Source organism: Syngnathus acus, chromosome 24, assembly GCF_901709675.1.
Source record: "Syngnathus acus chromosome 24, fSynAcu1.2, whole genome shotgun sequence".
NCBI lineage: Eukaryota > Metazoa > Chordata > Actinopteri > Syngnathiformes > Syngnathidae > Syngnathus > Syngnathus acus.
Genome location: NC_051108.1, coordinates 92,226 through 105,595, shown reverse-complemented (window position 1 = coordinate 105,595; position 13,370 = coordinate 92,226). Strand labels below are relative to the sequence as shown.

At 59.0% G+C, this 13,370-nt stretch overlaps 3 protein-coding genes and 1 long non-coding RNA gene across 10 annotated transcripts in view; 3 read left to right on the top strand and 1 right to left on the bottom strand.

Annotated features, from left to right (window-relative positions):
* The first annotated feature begins 165 nt into the window (after window positions 1–165).
* On the top strand, window positions 166–10,649 carry LOC119117615 (unconventional myosin-VI-like). 7 transcript variants are annotated; one of them, XM_037243941.1, is made up of 36 exons: window positions 167–333; window positions 1,790–1,913; window positions 1,976–2,045; window positions 2,126–2,199; window positions 2,278–2,407; window positions 2,473–2,578; window positions 2,646–2,701; window positions 2,789–2,886; window positions 3,020–3,184; window positions 3,365–3,445; window positions 3,532–3,712; window positions 3,850–3,994; window positions 4,072–4,229; window positions 4,315–4,406; window positions 4,557–4,629; window positions 4,700–4,827; window positions 4,895–4,990; window positions 5,161–5,322; window positions 5,441–5,479; window positions 5,579–5,672; window positions 5,746–5,876; window positions 5,970–6,047; window positions 6,128–6,257; window positions 6,725–6,815; window positions 6,988–7,138; window positions 7,221–7,429; window positions 7,493–7,571; window positions 7,635–7,795; window positions 7,865–7,903; window positions 8,053–8,088; window positions 8,179–8,217; window positions 8,532–8,638; window positions 8,709–8,840; window positions 9,063–9,095; window positions 9,534–9,752; window positions 9,855–10,649. In XM_037243941.1, the coding sequence occupies exons 2-36, from the start codon at window positions 1,797–1,799 to the stop codon at window positions 10,052–10,054; spliced, it is 3,900 nt and encodes a 1,299-aa protein (XP_037099836.1). In that variant the 5' UTR covers window positions 167–333; window positions 1,790–1,796; the 3' UTR covers window positions 10,055–10,649. The 7 variants fall into 7 exon arrangements, with proteins under 7 accessions (XP_037099843.1, XP_037099836.1, XP_037099840.1 ...); XM_037243942.1 differs by lacking the exon at window positions 167–333 and adding an exon at window positions 512–531; XM_037243944.1 differs by lacking the exon at window positions 9,063–9,095 and having other exon boundaries at window positions 168–333.
* A 191-nt stretch (window positions 10,650–10,840) lies between these two features.
* The window catches only part of LOC119117620 (interphotoreceptor matrix proteoglycan 2-like), a 4,851-nt gene continuing 2,321 nt past the window's right edge, over window positions 10,841–13,370 (bottom strand). Inside the window, exons 12-16 of the mRNA XM_037243968.1 lie at window positions 12,002–13,336; window positions 11,650–11,869; window positions 11,310–11,549; window positions 11,179–11,213; window positions 10,841–11,101 (exon numbers count right to left, since the gene is read on the bottom strand). Of these exons, the coding sequence (XP_037099863.1) occupies window positions 11,323–11,549; window positions 11,650–11,869; window positions 12,002–13,336 (1,782 nt within the window). The 3' untranslated portion in view covers window positions 10,841–11,101; window positions 11,179–11,213; window positions 11,310–11,322. The remainder of the gene's footprint in view (window positions 11,102–11,178; window positions 11,214–11,309; window positions 11,550–11,649; window positions 11,870–12,001; window positions 13,337–13,370) is intronic.
* LOC119117638 lies at window positions 11,442–12,340 on the top strand. The gene is made up of 3 exons (XR_005096565.1): window positions 11,442–11,574; window positions 11,693–12,151; window positions 12,250–12,340. It is a non-coding gene; the product is annotated as an uncharacterized LOC119117638 (long non-coding RNA).
* The window catches only part of LOC119117632, an 11,105-nt gene continuing 10,397 nt past the window's right edge, over window positions 12,663–13,370 (top strand). Inside the window, exon 1 of the mRNA XM_037243998.1 lies at window positions 12,663–12,785. The gene's annotated coding sequence lies outside the window, so the exon portion shown is untranslated. The remainder of the gene's footprint in view (window positions 12,786–13,370) is intronic.

The window sequence follows — 13,370 nt, the reverse complement described above, 5'->3', positions numbered from 1 at the left end:
CGTCCAAAATCACATGGCGGGGCTCTCCGGGGCGCCTCGAGGAGTGGGGCACCTGTCCGTCCCGCTCCAAGGGATCTGTTGGTGACGCCCCTGGTCCGGGCCTCCTCGGCGCCCCCCAAAGGCCGAGAGGCACGCTACAGCCTGTTCAATGTTCCCGTTCCGTGACGTCACGCGGCCACTTTCCCAGGCTGGCTGCGGGACTGGGAGGCGACGAGGGCGGCTGCTATCACACTAAGGCCACGCAGCGGCTGGCTCGCTTCGCTCACCTGCACTTCCGGCCTCGCCCTCGGAGGAGTTGGTCGGGAATTGACTCGGCCCGCCGGACGCCCGCAGGTGAGACACAAACGAGCCGTCCGGAAAGCGAGCGACGTTGTTAGCTAACGCCGACGGCCGCGGACGCCGCCAGCCGGTTGGCCGGCCAAGCCGCCGACGTCCTCACGCGCTATTCAGCGTTGTTGTCTTTTTGCGGCGGCGCGTCGTAACACTGCTGCCATTATCGGCTCACGTCGCATTGTCTACTTTGTGACAAAGGTAACATTGTTCGCTCCGTACCAGACCGCCTTCGAAAGCACGCGTATTTTCGCTCGACGCTTTGTGCAAAGCGCCTTCTTAAAGCTAGCTGCCTTTCATTTGGGCCACATGTTCGGACCAATATGTGGCCCGTGTGACATTGGGCCACCCCGGCCGGCGTGAATGAAATGAGGGGCTCGCTCGGGCGTCAACTCGCGCACTCCCAGCCGCTGCCATTGGCGCCGCCGCCCGAGTGGAGCTCGGCGCTCCGACGACATGGAGCCAGCCGTCTTCGGAACCGACTGCTACAAGGCAGGGTTCGGAATCCGGACATGGCTTGTGACTTTGTACAAGGTTCTCTTTGATTGCGTGCAAATTAAGTTCAGTTCAAACTTCTTCAGTTCAAATGTCTCTCGGCGGCGAGCCCCGGCGCTCCCCAAAGTTGGGACGCGCGTGCGCGAGACAGCCTGCTTGCTGCGCGTGCACGTGTTGCACACGACACAAATGGCTTGACTGGCACAGGAGACACGGATGGGCAAAATGACAGCAATCACGAAAATATAAGTGGAATCAATCAAATACTCGAGTATAGACATGAGAGAAGCCAGTGCAGCAAGAAAGTATTGGTGGTCTGTGACTCGGCACCTGTGGCGAAGACGTCGGTTACATGAGCGGTCGAATAAGTCTCGTGACTGGCGAGGGCCAAGGTGAGGCGGGAAGCTGACTGATTGCTGTTTATGACAGACGCCATTGAGCGTCCGTTACCCCGTTAATGTTTAACGCGCTTTACGGGCCGTGCGGATGACAAACCTTTTTAGCTCGGCGAGGAAGTGACCGCCGCGGGTGTGGTGCCCAAAGACAAGATACACGAGCGCAGGCCAAAGGTCGCGCGTGGCTCGACAAGATGGCCGACGTTATATTTGGCGGCAACCCTTTCAACTTGCGCGTTAACAAGTAGAGTCGGTGGCGCCAAAGACAATGATGTCATACACGATGGCACGTGACCGATGTCGGGACTCGTATTAGAGAATGAACATGGGGCGGCTATGAATGAATATGGGGCCGCTGTCATTGATCACTGCGCAAACGACATCGGCCGTCGGTGATGTCACAGAGCGGGTCAGCGTCGTCGCGTCTGGCGAGTTGCGGGCGAGCTCAACTGTGGCGATTCCTCGGGCTGCCAACAGATAGGCGTCTGATTGGTTTGCCCTGAAGCTCGTGTGAGGCATTGCGCGCAGGAACAGGCCTGGGAAGGAAAGCTGAGCGTGTTGTTTTCCAGAATCGAGATGGAGGACGGCAAACCTGTGTGGGCGCCGCACCCGGCCGACGGCTTCCAGCTGGCGACCATCGTGGACATCGGCGCCGACAGCCTCACCCTGCAGCCCCTCAAGCGCGATGCCAAGGTCAGACTCGAGCGAGCGGGATCCGACAGCACGGCGTCTCACGTGCTGTGACCTTTGCGCAGACGTTGGTGGCTGCCGTCAGTCAAGTGTTCCCTGCCGAGGATGACGCGGACAAGCACGTGGAGGACAACTGTGAGTTGTCGTCTCTGGCGACCGGCGCCACCGCCGCCGCTTTGAAGGTTGCGCTGAAGACGCCCGCCACGTTCTCGCAGGTTCCTTGATGTACCTCAACGAAGCCACGCTGCTCAACAACGTGCGCGTCAGATACAGCAAAGACAAAATCTACGTGAGTTTGCCTTTGCAGCGCTGCTCTCGACTTCCCCGAGTGGCTCAAAAGCTTTGCCTCGGTTGTGGTTGCGCTCAGACCTTCGTAGCCAACATCTTGATCGCCGTCAACCCGTACTACGACATCCCCAAGCTCTACTCGCCGGAGACCATCCAGCAGTACCGCGGACGCTCGCTGGGGACGCTCCCGCCGCACGTCTACGCCATCGGTGAGAGACGCCCCGGTCGGGCTCGGGCGCTCCCCGCTCACGCGCCTCCTCCGCTCCGTACGCAGCCGACAAGGCCTACAGGGACATGAGGGTTCTGAAGATGAGTCAGTCCATCATCGTCTCGGGAGAGTCCGGCGCCGGCAAGACGGAGAACACCAAGTTTGTGCTGAGGTGAGGTCCGAGGCGTGGCGGCCGCAAGCCTGGCGCCGCTGACACGTCCTCGCCCTTCTCCCCACAGGTACCTGACCTCGTCGTACGGGACGGGCCAGGACATCGACGAGAGGATCGTGGAGGGTACGGCGCAGCCGTTAGCCGCCTCCCTCCCTCCCTACCTGCCTCCCTCCCTCCCTGTGACCGTGTGACTTTGCCTGTCCCGAGCAGCAAACCCCCTGTTGGAGGCCTTCGGCAACGCCAAGACCGTGCGCAACAACAACAGCAGCCGCTTTGGCAAGTTTGTGGAGATACACTTCAATGAAAAGGTACTTGTCACACTCTGACACCACACAGGTTTCCCCCCCATAAAATAAAATAAAATAAAAAAATATATATATATATATATATATATATATTTAAAAAAATAATAATAATAATCTACCTGACCACCACGTTTAGAACGCGGTGGTGGGCGGCTTCGTGTCGCACTACCTTCTGGAGAAGTCTCGCATCTGCCGCCAGAGCACCGAGGAGAGGAACTACCACATCTTCTACCGCCTGTGCGCCGGAGCGCCCGATGACATCCGGCTCAAGTTTCACCTCAGCTCGCCAGATACGTTCAGGGTAGGCCGCACAGCACCTCCCATAAATAATACGAAATTGTCAACACGCAAGCGCGCACCCCTCCGTGCACGTCGCCGTCCCATCAGAGAAAAACAAATGGATCCGAGTTAATAAGCTGCCTGTGGAAAATATCATTCCTGGAAGAAATGCATCCTGAGCGTGCCCGCCCGTGTCTTTCAGTACCTGAACAGAGGGTGCACTCGCTTCTTTGCATCCAAGGAGACGGACAAGCAGATCCCGGACAACCGCAAAAGTTCAGAGGTAGCGTCCGCCGGGTCCACCGAACCAGACGGGAAGGTTTGGAGCGATGCGGCGCTGCCTCAGCTTAACACATGTCCTTACGTCAGCACGTGAAGGCGGGCCCGCTGAAGGATCCCCTGCTGGACGACCACGGCGACTTCCAGCGCATGCTGGTGGCCATGAAGAAGATCGGCCTGGATGACGTGGAGAAGTTGGACTTGTTCCGCGTGGTGGCCGGCGTGCTGCACCTAGGCAACGTTGACTTTGAGGAGGCGGGAAACACCTCGGGTGAGCGGGCGGGCGGGCGGGTGGGCGAGCGAGCGAGCGGGGAGGGCTACGCTGCGGGGCTACGCTGAGGGGCTACGCCGTACCCACACCACTGGCTCTACTTTGCGCAACGGCGCCTGCCTGCGTGTCTCTCTCAGGCGGCTGCAGCATCAAGAAGCAGTCGGACCCACCGCTGCAACACTGCGCCGAGCTGCTGGGTCTGGACCAGCTGGAGCTGCGAGGAAGCCTCACCTCCAGGGTCATGCTCACCACAGCAGGGGGCGCCAAAGGAACCGTCATCAAGTAGGCCGCCAAGCGCCGGCACCCGGCCAGCGAGGGGCCACGCTTTGATGCGCTTGGCAAACGTGTCGCTCGCTCAGGGTTCCTCTGAAAGTGGAGCAGGCCAACAACGCTCGCGACGCCTTGGCCAAGGCCGTGTACAGCCGGCTCTTTGACCACGTGGTCACCAGGGTCAACCGCTGCTTCCCCTTCCAGTCGTCGGCCAACTTCATCGGCGTCTTGGACATCGCCGGCTTCGGTGCGTGTAGGGAAGGCGCTCGGGAAGGCGCCCGGCGCCGTCTCGCCTCGCCGCTGACCGCTTTGGCCTCCCTGTTTGCACGCAGAGTACTTTGAGCACAACAGCTTTGAGCAGTTCTGCATCAACTACTGCAACGAGAAGCTGCAGCAGTTCTTCAACGAGCGCATTCTAAAAGAGGTCAGACCGTCATCAGACCGTCGTCAGACCGTCGTCAGACCGTCGTCAGACTGTCGTCAGACCGTCGTCAGACCGTCGTCGATGTCACGCTCTAGCCAAACGTTTGAGCGCGCTTTTGTCAAGGCAACTAACTCCGGCGTCGACCCGCAGGAGCAAGAGCTGTACCAGAGGGAGGGGCTGGGAGTCAACGAGGTTCACTACGTGGACAACCAGGACTGCATCGGTACGGGGGAAAGAAAGGGAGGAAAAAGCAAAACAAAGCCGCCTCCTTGATGTGCGCCTGTGCTTTGCAGACCTGGTGGAGGCCAAGATGCTGGGAATCCTGGATATCCTGGATGAGGAAAACCGACTCCCGCAGCCCAGCGACCAGCACTTTGCCGACACGGTGCACAACAAGCACAAGAACCACTTCCGCTTGACCGTACGCCTAAAAACATTTGGCTGGCCAGCCGCCATGCCCTTTGATTTGCGCCCCTTGTTTGCATCAGGTACCGCGAAAGTCGAAGCTGGCCGTCCACAGGAACGTGAGGGACGACGAAGGCTTCATCATCAGACACTTTGCAGGAGCCGTCTGCTACGAGACGGTGCGTGCCTGCCTGCGTGGCTGCGTGCGTGGCTGCCTGCCTGCCTGCGTGGCTGCCTGCCTGCCTGCGTGGCTGCCTGCCTGCCTGCGTGGCTGCCTGGCGCCGCACCGCACCGCGCCCTGGAGCGTGTTGCCGTTTCCAGCCAGCTCACTTTGAATGTTGCTCCTCAGAACAAGTTTGTGGAGAAGAACAACGATGCTCTGCACACGTCGCTGGAATGTCTGCTGAGCGAGTCCAGCGACCGATTCATCCGAGAACTCTTTGACAATGCCAACGACGCCAAGCAGAGGGCCGGCAAACTGGGATTCATCAGCGTGGGCAACAAGTTCAAGGTGAAGAATGGAGCCGGCTGTGTGGCGGCGGCGGCGGCCTTCTTGGTTGCCGGCTGCGTGGCGGTGGCCTTCTCGGTCGCCCGCCCGCCGCTCAACGTGTGCCTTTGTTCCTATGCAGACTCAGCTGAACATTCTTCTGGACAAGCTGCGCAGTACGGTAAGTCGCGTTGAGCGCCCGCCGGCCCGCCGGTTGTCTTTGCTTTGCTGTGACTTGCCTTTTGTGTCTTTGCTGTGACCTGTCTTTTGTGTGGCTCAGGGCTCCAGTTTCATCCGCTGCATCAAACCCAACTTGAAGATGATCAGTCACCAGTTTGAAGGCGCGCAGATCCTCTCCCAGCTGCAGTGCTCGGGTCAGTGGGGCAGGTCTGCTCATTCCAAAGGCTCGCCTCGCCGGTGCTATTTTCTCCACGTCCTCCTCCCCAGGTATGGTGTCCGTGCTGGACCTGATGCAGGGCGGCTTCCCCTCCAGGGCTCCTTTCCACGAACTCTACAACATGTACAAGAAGTACATGCCCCCCAAGCTGACCCGCCTGGACCCGCGCCTCTTCTGCAAGGTCCGTTTGAGGAACATCTTGCGGCCATCTTAGCATTTGCTGCAGCCGCTCAGGATTTTCTTCACGCACCGTGCATGTGTGTGTTTGTCGCAGGCCTTGTTCAAAGCTTTGGGACTGAACGAGAAGGACTACAAGTTCGGCCTGACTCGAGTGTTCTTCCGACCCGGGAAGGTTGGCGGCGCCGGCCGGTCGTGCCGACGAGCGCCGAAGCTTCGTCTGGCTTTGACCTTTTTCTTCTGGGCTTGTTTTAGTTTGCCGAGTTTGACCAGATCATGAAGTCGGACCCGGATCACCTGGCGGAGTTGGTGCGGCGTGTCAACACCTGGATCATCCACAGTCGCTGGAAGAAGGTTCAGTGGTGCGCGCTGTCCGTCATCAAGCGTAAGTGGCGTGCGCAAGTGGCGTGCGCAAGTGGCGTGCGCAAGTAGCGTGCGCAAGTAGCGTGCGCAAGTAGCGTGCGCAAGTAGCGTGCGCAAGTAGCGCGCGCAAGTAGCGCGCGCAAGTAGTGCGCGCAAGTTGCGCCTGGAAGTAGCGTACGCAAGTAGCATGCGTATGCGTCGCACGCTCACTGTTTGCCATAGTCGTAACAGTAGGTCAGTCACACCCACCGCTTTCGACCTTCCCCTCATCCTCCTTGACCTCTTCCCCAAACCTCCCCCCCCCACCCCGTTGGTCAGCGTTGTCTTTGTCCTCACCTTCGGCCTTCTTAACGTGACTCGGCCCTCTTGTCCTCGGGCCCCTCCTTTGTCCAAAGGTGCGGAGATAAGATAACGTGAGGCGAACTCTGGCTTTGTCTTCCTGCTCGGCGTGTCGTTTGACGTGTGCTGCCGTTGTGTGTTTGTGCGCAGTGAAGAATAAGCTGTTGTACCGGCGCCGCGCGTGCATCGTCATGCAAAAGACGGTGCGCATGTGGCTCTGCAAGAAGAAGCACAAACCTCGGTGGGTGGGTGCACGCGCTCAGAGCGGCTGCCTTCTTCGTCCTCGTCCATCTGTCCGTTCATTCGGCCTTGCGCTCTGTTGGAGACTATCCATCTTCATCTTCCTTCTTTGCCTTGTTCTTCAACGGCCTCGACCTTTTTCCTACTTCTTCTAACGCGCCCCTTTGCTTCAGGATCGACGGCCTGGTTAAGGTGCGCCATCTGAGGAAGAGGATGGAGCGCTTCAACGAAGTGGTGGCCGGACTCAAGGAGGGCAAGGAAGAGATGAGCGCTCAGGTTGAGCGGCTGGACGCCGACATTTGCGCCCTCATGCTCAAGATCAAGGTGGGTCCCCGAAACGGCCGGCCGGCCCCAGTCGGCGGGCGGGGCTCCACGCGTCACCGTTGCGCTCGCTCGCCGTCGCCAGGCCACAGAGATGCGGCGCGTGGACATCGAGCACGACTACCAGGCCCTGGTGGTGCGCTCGGAGCAGCTGCTCAGCGCCTTGCAGAACAAGAAGAAGGAGGAGGAAGAGCGGGAGCGTTTGCGCCGCATCCAGGAGGAGATGGAAAGGGAGAGGAAGAGGAGAGAGGAGGAAGAGCGCCGCCGCCAGGAGGAGGAAGACGAGAGACGCGCGTAAGTTACCGGAAGTTGACCAGAAGGGCCCGGAAGAAAAGCACACATTCCTTTTGCTGACAGCAAAGCCGAGATGGAGATGAAGAGGAAGCAGGAAGAGGAGGAGAGGAAGAGGAGAGAGGAGGAGCACAAGAGCCTGCAGGTGGGTATTCCCTCAGGCATCAAAGCCCCAGGTTCCACACAAGGTCCTTTGGCCTCTACCCAGTTGCAAATGGAGCAGCAGCTGGAGGCGGACCGCGAGGAGGAAATCTCGCGGCAGGCGGTTCTGGAGCAGGAGAGGCGAGACCGAGAGTTGGCGCTGAGGATCGCGCAGAGCGAAGCTGAGCTCATTCCGGACGACTCGCAGAACGACGCCGCCCTCCGCAGGTGAAGGCGCCCCTCCCCGCCCTCCCGGCTCGGGCCTTTTTTAACGTCTGCTTGTTCTCCTCCCGGCAGCACCGAGTCGTCGCATTCGTCGTCTCCCGAACGAGCAGCGTAAGAACTTTGCACGCGGCCTTACGGCTGGCTCCCTTTAACCTGTGACCTTTGCATGCCGCCGAGTGGGACGGCGAGCGTCTTCCGATGGGACCGGAGGGTCACGTCACTTGCGCGCGTGTGACGCTGCTCCTGTTTTGTCTTTTCAGCCCTTCTGCTGGGCCCAAAGTGCCGAATTTGAGCATGTAGGTAACGCGCCCAAAACAACCGGACGGCAAAACCACAAACACCTCGCGCTCGTTTTCTTGAATGATGATGATGATGAAATGTTGTAGGGAGGAGATGGCCAAGGAAATGAGCGAGCTTCTGGCGAGGTGCGTGCAAACGTCTTTCGGCTGCTCTCGCGCCCTGGCTCCGGCCATTTTCAGATCTGCTCCAACCTTTCCGTTGATTGACTAGCTTTGTCATCAATCAGCTTCTTTGATTTTAAACGGTGATGGTGGAGGTTGCCCAAAACAGGAAGTGACTTGTGTTGACTCTCTCCCATGTGAAGTTGCTCCCGCCGCCGCCGTCGTCTTTCTCTTCCTCTCTCACAGTTTTGACTCGCCAACCAATAGTTTAGCGTGTCCAGGTGTCCCTTTTCCGCTGACGTCCTGCCCCCACCCCCTCTTTGTCTCCTCGTCATCAGAGGTCCTCAGGTTCAGGCCAGCAAAGCAGCCGGCGCCGCCAACGGCAAATATCAACTCAGCAAGTGGAAGTATGCCGAGCTCAGGGACGCCATCAACACATCCTGCGGTGAGACCAGGGGAGGGGCTTATATGTGCGGCGTGCCCGCGAGCTGCTGAAACATGCGCGTGTTCCGTAGACATCGAGCTGCTGGCGGCGTGCCGCGAGGAATTCCACCGCCGGCTGAAGGTCTACCACGCCTGGAAGTCCAAGAACAAAAAGAGGAACGCCGACACGGAGCAGCGGGCGCCCAAATCTGTCACCGACTACGGTACCCTCAGCTTACGCGGCTTCCGTGTGCGCCTCACGTTTCCTCGCCTTCAAGTCCGGCACGTCCATTTGGAGTTCCGCAAGGTCTGAGCGTTGTCTGTGCTCGTTGGCACACGTATCACGTTTCCTCGCCTTCAAGTCCGGCACGTCCATTTGGAATTCCGCAAGGTCTGAGCGTTGTGTCTGTGCTCGTTGGCACACGTAACGGCGTCTTTACTTTCGGGTGGCGCGCTGTCTGTGATAAAAGGTCGGAAGTGTAAGTTTGCTTGAGTATTTTGCGCGTTGGACTACTAACTGCCCCCCCTCCCACACACACACACTGACCCCGCCCCCTCATGGTGCCTGCTCCCGCTGCGCAACTGGGGTTGTCGTCATTACGGCTTCTCTTCAGGAAGGGGGAGGTAGGGGGGTTCCCAGGGCGTCTGCTTAAGTGCCAGTGGACTGGTGTCGGCGTGAGCAGGCCAATGCCGTCGCGGCGGCTGTGTTGGGAATCTGCTTGCACAAAAGGCGGGGTGGCGGCGTCCTCCCTCGGCACCCCACCGTATGTCACCGCATGGTAGCCGCTTGACAGACTTGCGCAGACGCTGGTCGATCACGGATTCCAAACACAGCCCGGACGTGGCCGGCCGACGGGCAAAAAGCTGCCGGCGCTCTCTGATGCGTGTACCCCCCCAACCCCCCCCCGCCTTTGCAGCCCAGCGGAACCCGGCCCCCTCTGTACCAGCCCGCCAGTATGAGGTGTCTCCGGACCGGCAGCAGCGTTTCTTCCGCATTCCGTTCATCCGGCCGGGCGACCAGTACAAAGACCCGCAGGGCAAGAAGAAGGGCTGGTGGTACGCCCATTTTGACGGGCCCTGGATCGCCCGGCAGATGGAGCTGCACCCCGACAAGCACCCCATCCTGCTGGTGGCCGGTGAGCGAGCGAGCGAGCGAGCGAGGGCCCCGGTGGATTCCCAGAGGATGTCACACTCGGGCCCTTCTAAGCGCGCTCACTGCACTGTCTTTTGGCTCTCAGGCAAAGACGACATGGAGATGTGCGAGCTGAGTCTGGACGAGACGGGGCTGTCCCGCAAAAGGGGTGCCGAGATCCTGCCCCGCCAGTTTGAGGAGATCTGGGAGCGCTGCGGCGGCGTCCAGTACCTGCGCAGCGCCATCCAGAATCGGCAGGCACGGCCCACCTACGCCACGGCCATGCTGCAGGCCACTTTCAAGTGAAGCCAGGCCAGTTCTTCAGCTGTTTTTTTTGCTTTTGTTTTTTGCCTTCCCCCGCAAGGCCTCACCTAACTCGTCAACGTCCTCCCTCCCGGCGAGCGTTTGGAACAGCGCTCCGCTTTTCCCGCCTCCTCCTTCTTGTTTTCTTGCCGTGCGATGAATGAAGCCAAACGCGGACGCTGATGGATTAATTGCGCTTAACGACCATGCCTGCAAATGTGAACTAATGACCAATAATGACCAATCATGTTGTTTTCCCTTTTGACATTGGTACGGCGATGCTATCCGCTAACAGCTAGCCGACCGGCGAGCTTTTGCCAATGCCGTTGAAAGACCAATCAAGCTTTGATTTTGTCAGCCGTCTTTGAACTGGAATCTAGCTACCGCACTGGATCTTTTTTTTTTTGGGTGGGGAGGGTCAACGTTAGCAATAAAAGCGCCCAAGAAGCCCTGCGTGTCGTTCAATTTCAAGGGGGTGCTACGCCTGATCCCACCCAACACCTCGCTCCAAAATGGCCCCTGGGTTTTTTTGTTTGTTGTTTTCTGTCACACGTCTGTCCTCAACAGCAGTCAATAAAGGCACTGGGGCGTCACCTTATTCAAGCCGTCTCCCGTGAGTCTTTAAACTCAACTTGCTGTCTCCTGAACCCGTTCGTCCGTCAGTCTGTGAATGAGTCTCCAAACGTGATCCTTTGTGCGTGTGTCTCTGCACTCTGCCAACGAAACGTATTTTGGAATGAATCTGAATGTGTGCTTGCAATTTGATGGAAGCCAGCAGCGAGACAAAAAGACGGAGCATTTTTCTTGTCAAAGTTGAACAAGAAGCACAAAGAAGCAACAGAAGAAGGACAAAGCGTAGTTTCTTCTCTTTCCTGCTCCGAGGTGAGTTTTCCGAGGCGATCACCTTGTCCGGCAGCCAGAGCGCCATTTTTCTTTCTGCAATATTTGCAGGCGGCCGGCCTCGTCTCGTCTCGCCTCGCCTCGCCTGGCCTCATCTCGCCGGGGAAGGAAGGAAGGAAGGAAACCTTGATTGAAAGCAACTGCGAGTCCCTGCGGGAGACGGCAAGTTTCTCGTTGAAATCTCAAGACCAAGCGCTTTCTAAATGAAAGGCAAAGTCTGAGCTCACCTGCCGTCGCGGGATCAGAACTTCCTGGACCTGAGCAATGACATAAAGAACAGGAGCTCCGTCTCGGACGTTTGTACGTATCAGCGCATCGATCGGCGCGCCGCGACTCGGAAGCGCTTTCTCGCCGCTTCATTCGGCACAACATCACCTGCACACGACTCCGTGTCCGGGTTCCACGTGACACTCGGCGGCGTCTCCGCATCGTCCGGGCCGAAGCTCGCAGACGCTCCGACACGGAAGGCCATCCACGGACAGGAAGCCCGGCCGGCACTGGCACCGGGCCTCTCGGGACCTCGCCCCGGTCCACGGCTCCAGCACGCAGCGAGAATGGCCCCCGCAGCTCAGGAACTTGCAAGGGTCGGCCCGGTCCGCTACGGGGACCGGTCACGTGGCCAGGTTAGCGTCCCTCGTTTGGACTTTGGTTCAGATTGACAATGTCCCGAATGGCGCCTCCCAGCTCGGAGCGCTCACCTGGCTCGACGTCCACTGAGCCGCTGTCGATGTGGATGTGCAGGTGCGCCGCAGCCGTGGAGCAGAACTCGCGCAGGACGCACTGGACCGCCTCGGTGATGTTGTACGGCACCGACTTGGCCAACTTCATTCTGCTGTTGACGACCACGCTGCCTTTGCGGAAGTTGAGGATCTCCAAGTTGCGAAAGCCTGTCAGGTTGGCCTGCAAGTAGGGCAGCAGCTTTTTTTTTTTTTTTTTTTGCAGGGGCCAAGTCGGCAGCATTGGTGGGACAAAGGGAATACACACAAAAGTCATCGGTCAAATCGTGTCCTTTTACACGCACGCACGCAGACTCGCTGTCTTTTTCCTCACCACATTTAGGAAGGTGTTCTCCAAGGACCTGTACTCGGGCGACGTCTTGTTGAAGAGGTCCTCGGAGAAGTCAAAGTTGGTGACGCGCAGGCTGAAGAAGACCACCAGCTCGCGGCCGTGAGGAGCCATCGTCACGGTGGCCGTGGTCAGGTATGCGACGGCGGGCACCGCCGTGGCGCTGTCAAAAAATCCGCTCCCTTCTTCCGCCGGGTCCTCGGTAGTGAGCGCCCTGCTTGTCTGCCCCGCAGATCCCTTCGTGTCCTCCTCCATGACGATGACAGCGCTTTGCTGGTGAGCTTCCGCCACCTCAAAGAGTCCAAAGTCCACAGTTGGGCCGCGAGGAGCGGAGGTGCTAGCGTAGGTCTCGACCGATTCCCCAGAGTTGGCGTCTGATGGCTCCTCAGAGAGCAAGTTGTCAGCGGTCGGACGTTGGCTTTCGTGCTCTTCTTCGCCGTCAGATGGGAGCGATATTTGAAGCCATTTGCTGGTGCCGGGCTCCGGGACGGCTTCTAAAATGTAAAGTGACGGCGGAGGAGCGCTGGTTTCCTCGTCTCCATCCTTTGTTTCTGCCGGTGCTTCCGTCGCCCCTGCTCGGAGCGCTTTTGTTGCATTGTCACTTTGTTCCGAGTACAAAATAGCTCCCATCTCGGCTTCCGGGGGATGGAGTCCCTCTACGGTGGGTTGCCAAGCTCCCGCTGCTGTTTGCCAGTGTGCCCTTTCATTCCCTCCTGACTCTGGTTGCGACGGAGCCGCCGGAGGACGGTCCACCGCCGCCGGCCCCTCGGTAAGCGCCTCTTCTTCAATTGCTATTTGCTCCTCAAGCGTTGTGAAACCCTTCGGGGGCGCTTCCTCTGAAGCGACAGCGGCGGTGCTTTCCGCCGGTGCGGCGGGCAATGGGCCAGCCCAGCTCTCCTTGGCCACGCTTTGCGCTTCTTCCGGAACAGTGGTGGCAACAAGACCCGAGTCCAAAAGTCCCTCACCGGCTGAAGACGGGATCAGTGACACGCCGGCGGTCAGGTCCAGGTCAGCCGTCGTCGGAGGGCTCGCCGTGTAGTGCCGGACAAGTTCTCCAGTTTCAGTGTTCCGGAAAGTCTCCGTTTGATGAGAAATGATCAACTCTTCTTCTTCGCCGGACGGCTCTAGTGCGTCTGGCTCAAACCTCAGGTCCTCCCCCCCCTCATCATCCTCCTCATCCTCCTCCTCGGTGGGGTCCGGGAGCGTGACCAGAGCGTTGTCCTTCTCCGCGGCGGGGAGGGGCAAGACCAGACCGAGTTGTTCCACCTCCGGGTCAGCCAGGAAGACTTCAAAGTGGTTGCGGGAGTCGGGTTCCCTGACCTGAGAAGACGTGACAATCGTCAGTCATCAATCG

Excerpts from the sequence above, each read along its gene's own strand:
- LOC119117615 (XM_037243941.1), top strand. The coding sequence starts at position 1,797 with ATGGAGGACGGCAAACCTGTGTGGGCGCCGCACCCGGCCGACGGCTTC. Across the intron at positions 1,914-1,975 it reads CCCTCAAGCGCGATGCCAAG|ACGTTGGTGGCTGCCGTCAG; the intron begins GTCAGACTCGAG and ends ACCTTTGCGCAG. Across the intron at positions 8,841-9,062 it reads CAAATCTGTCACCGACTACG|GTGGCGCGCTGTCTGTGATA; the intron begins GTACCCTCAGCT and ends CTTTACTTTCGG.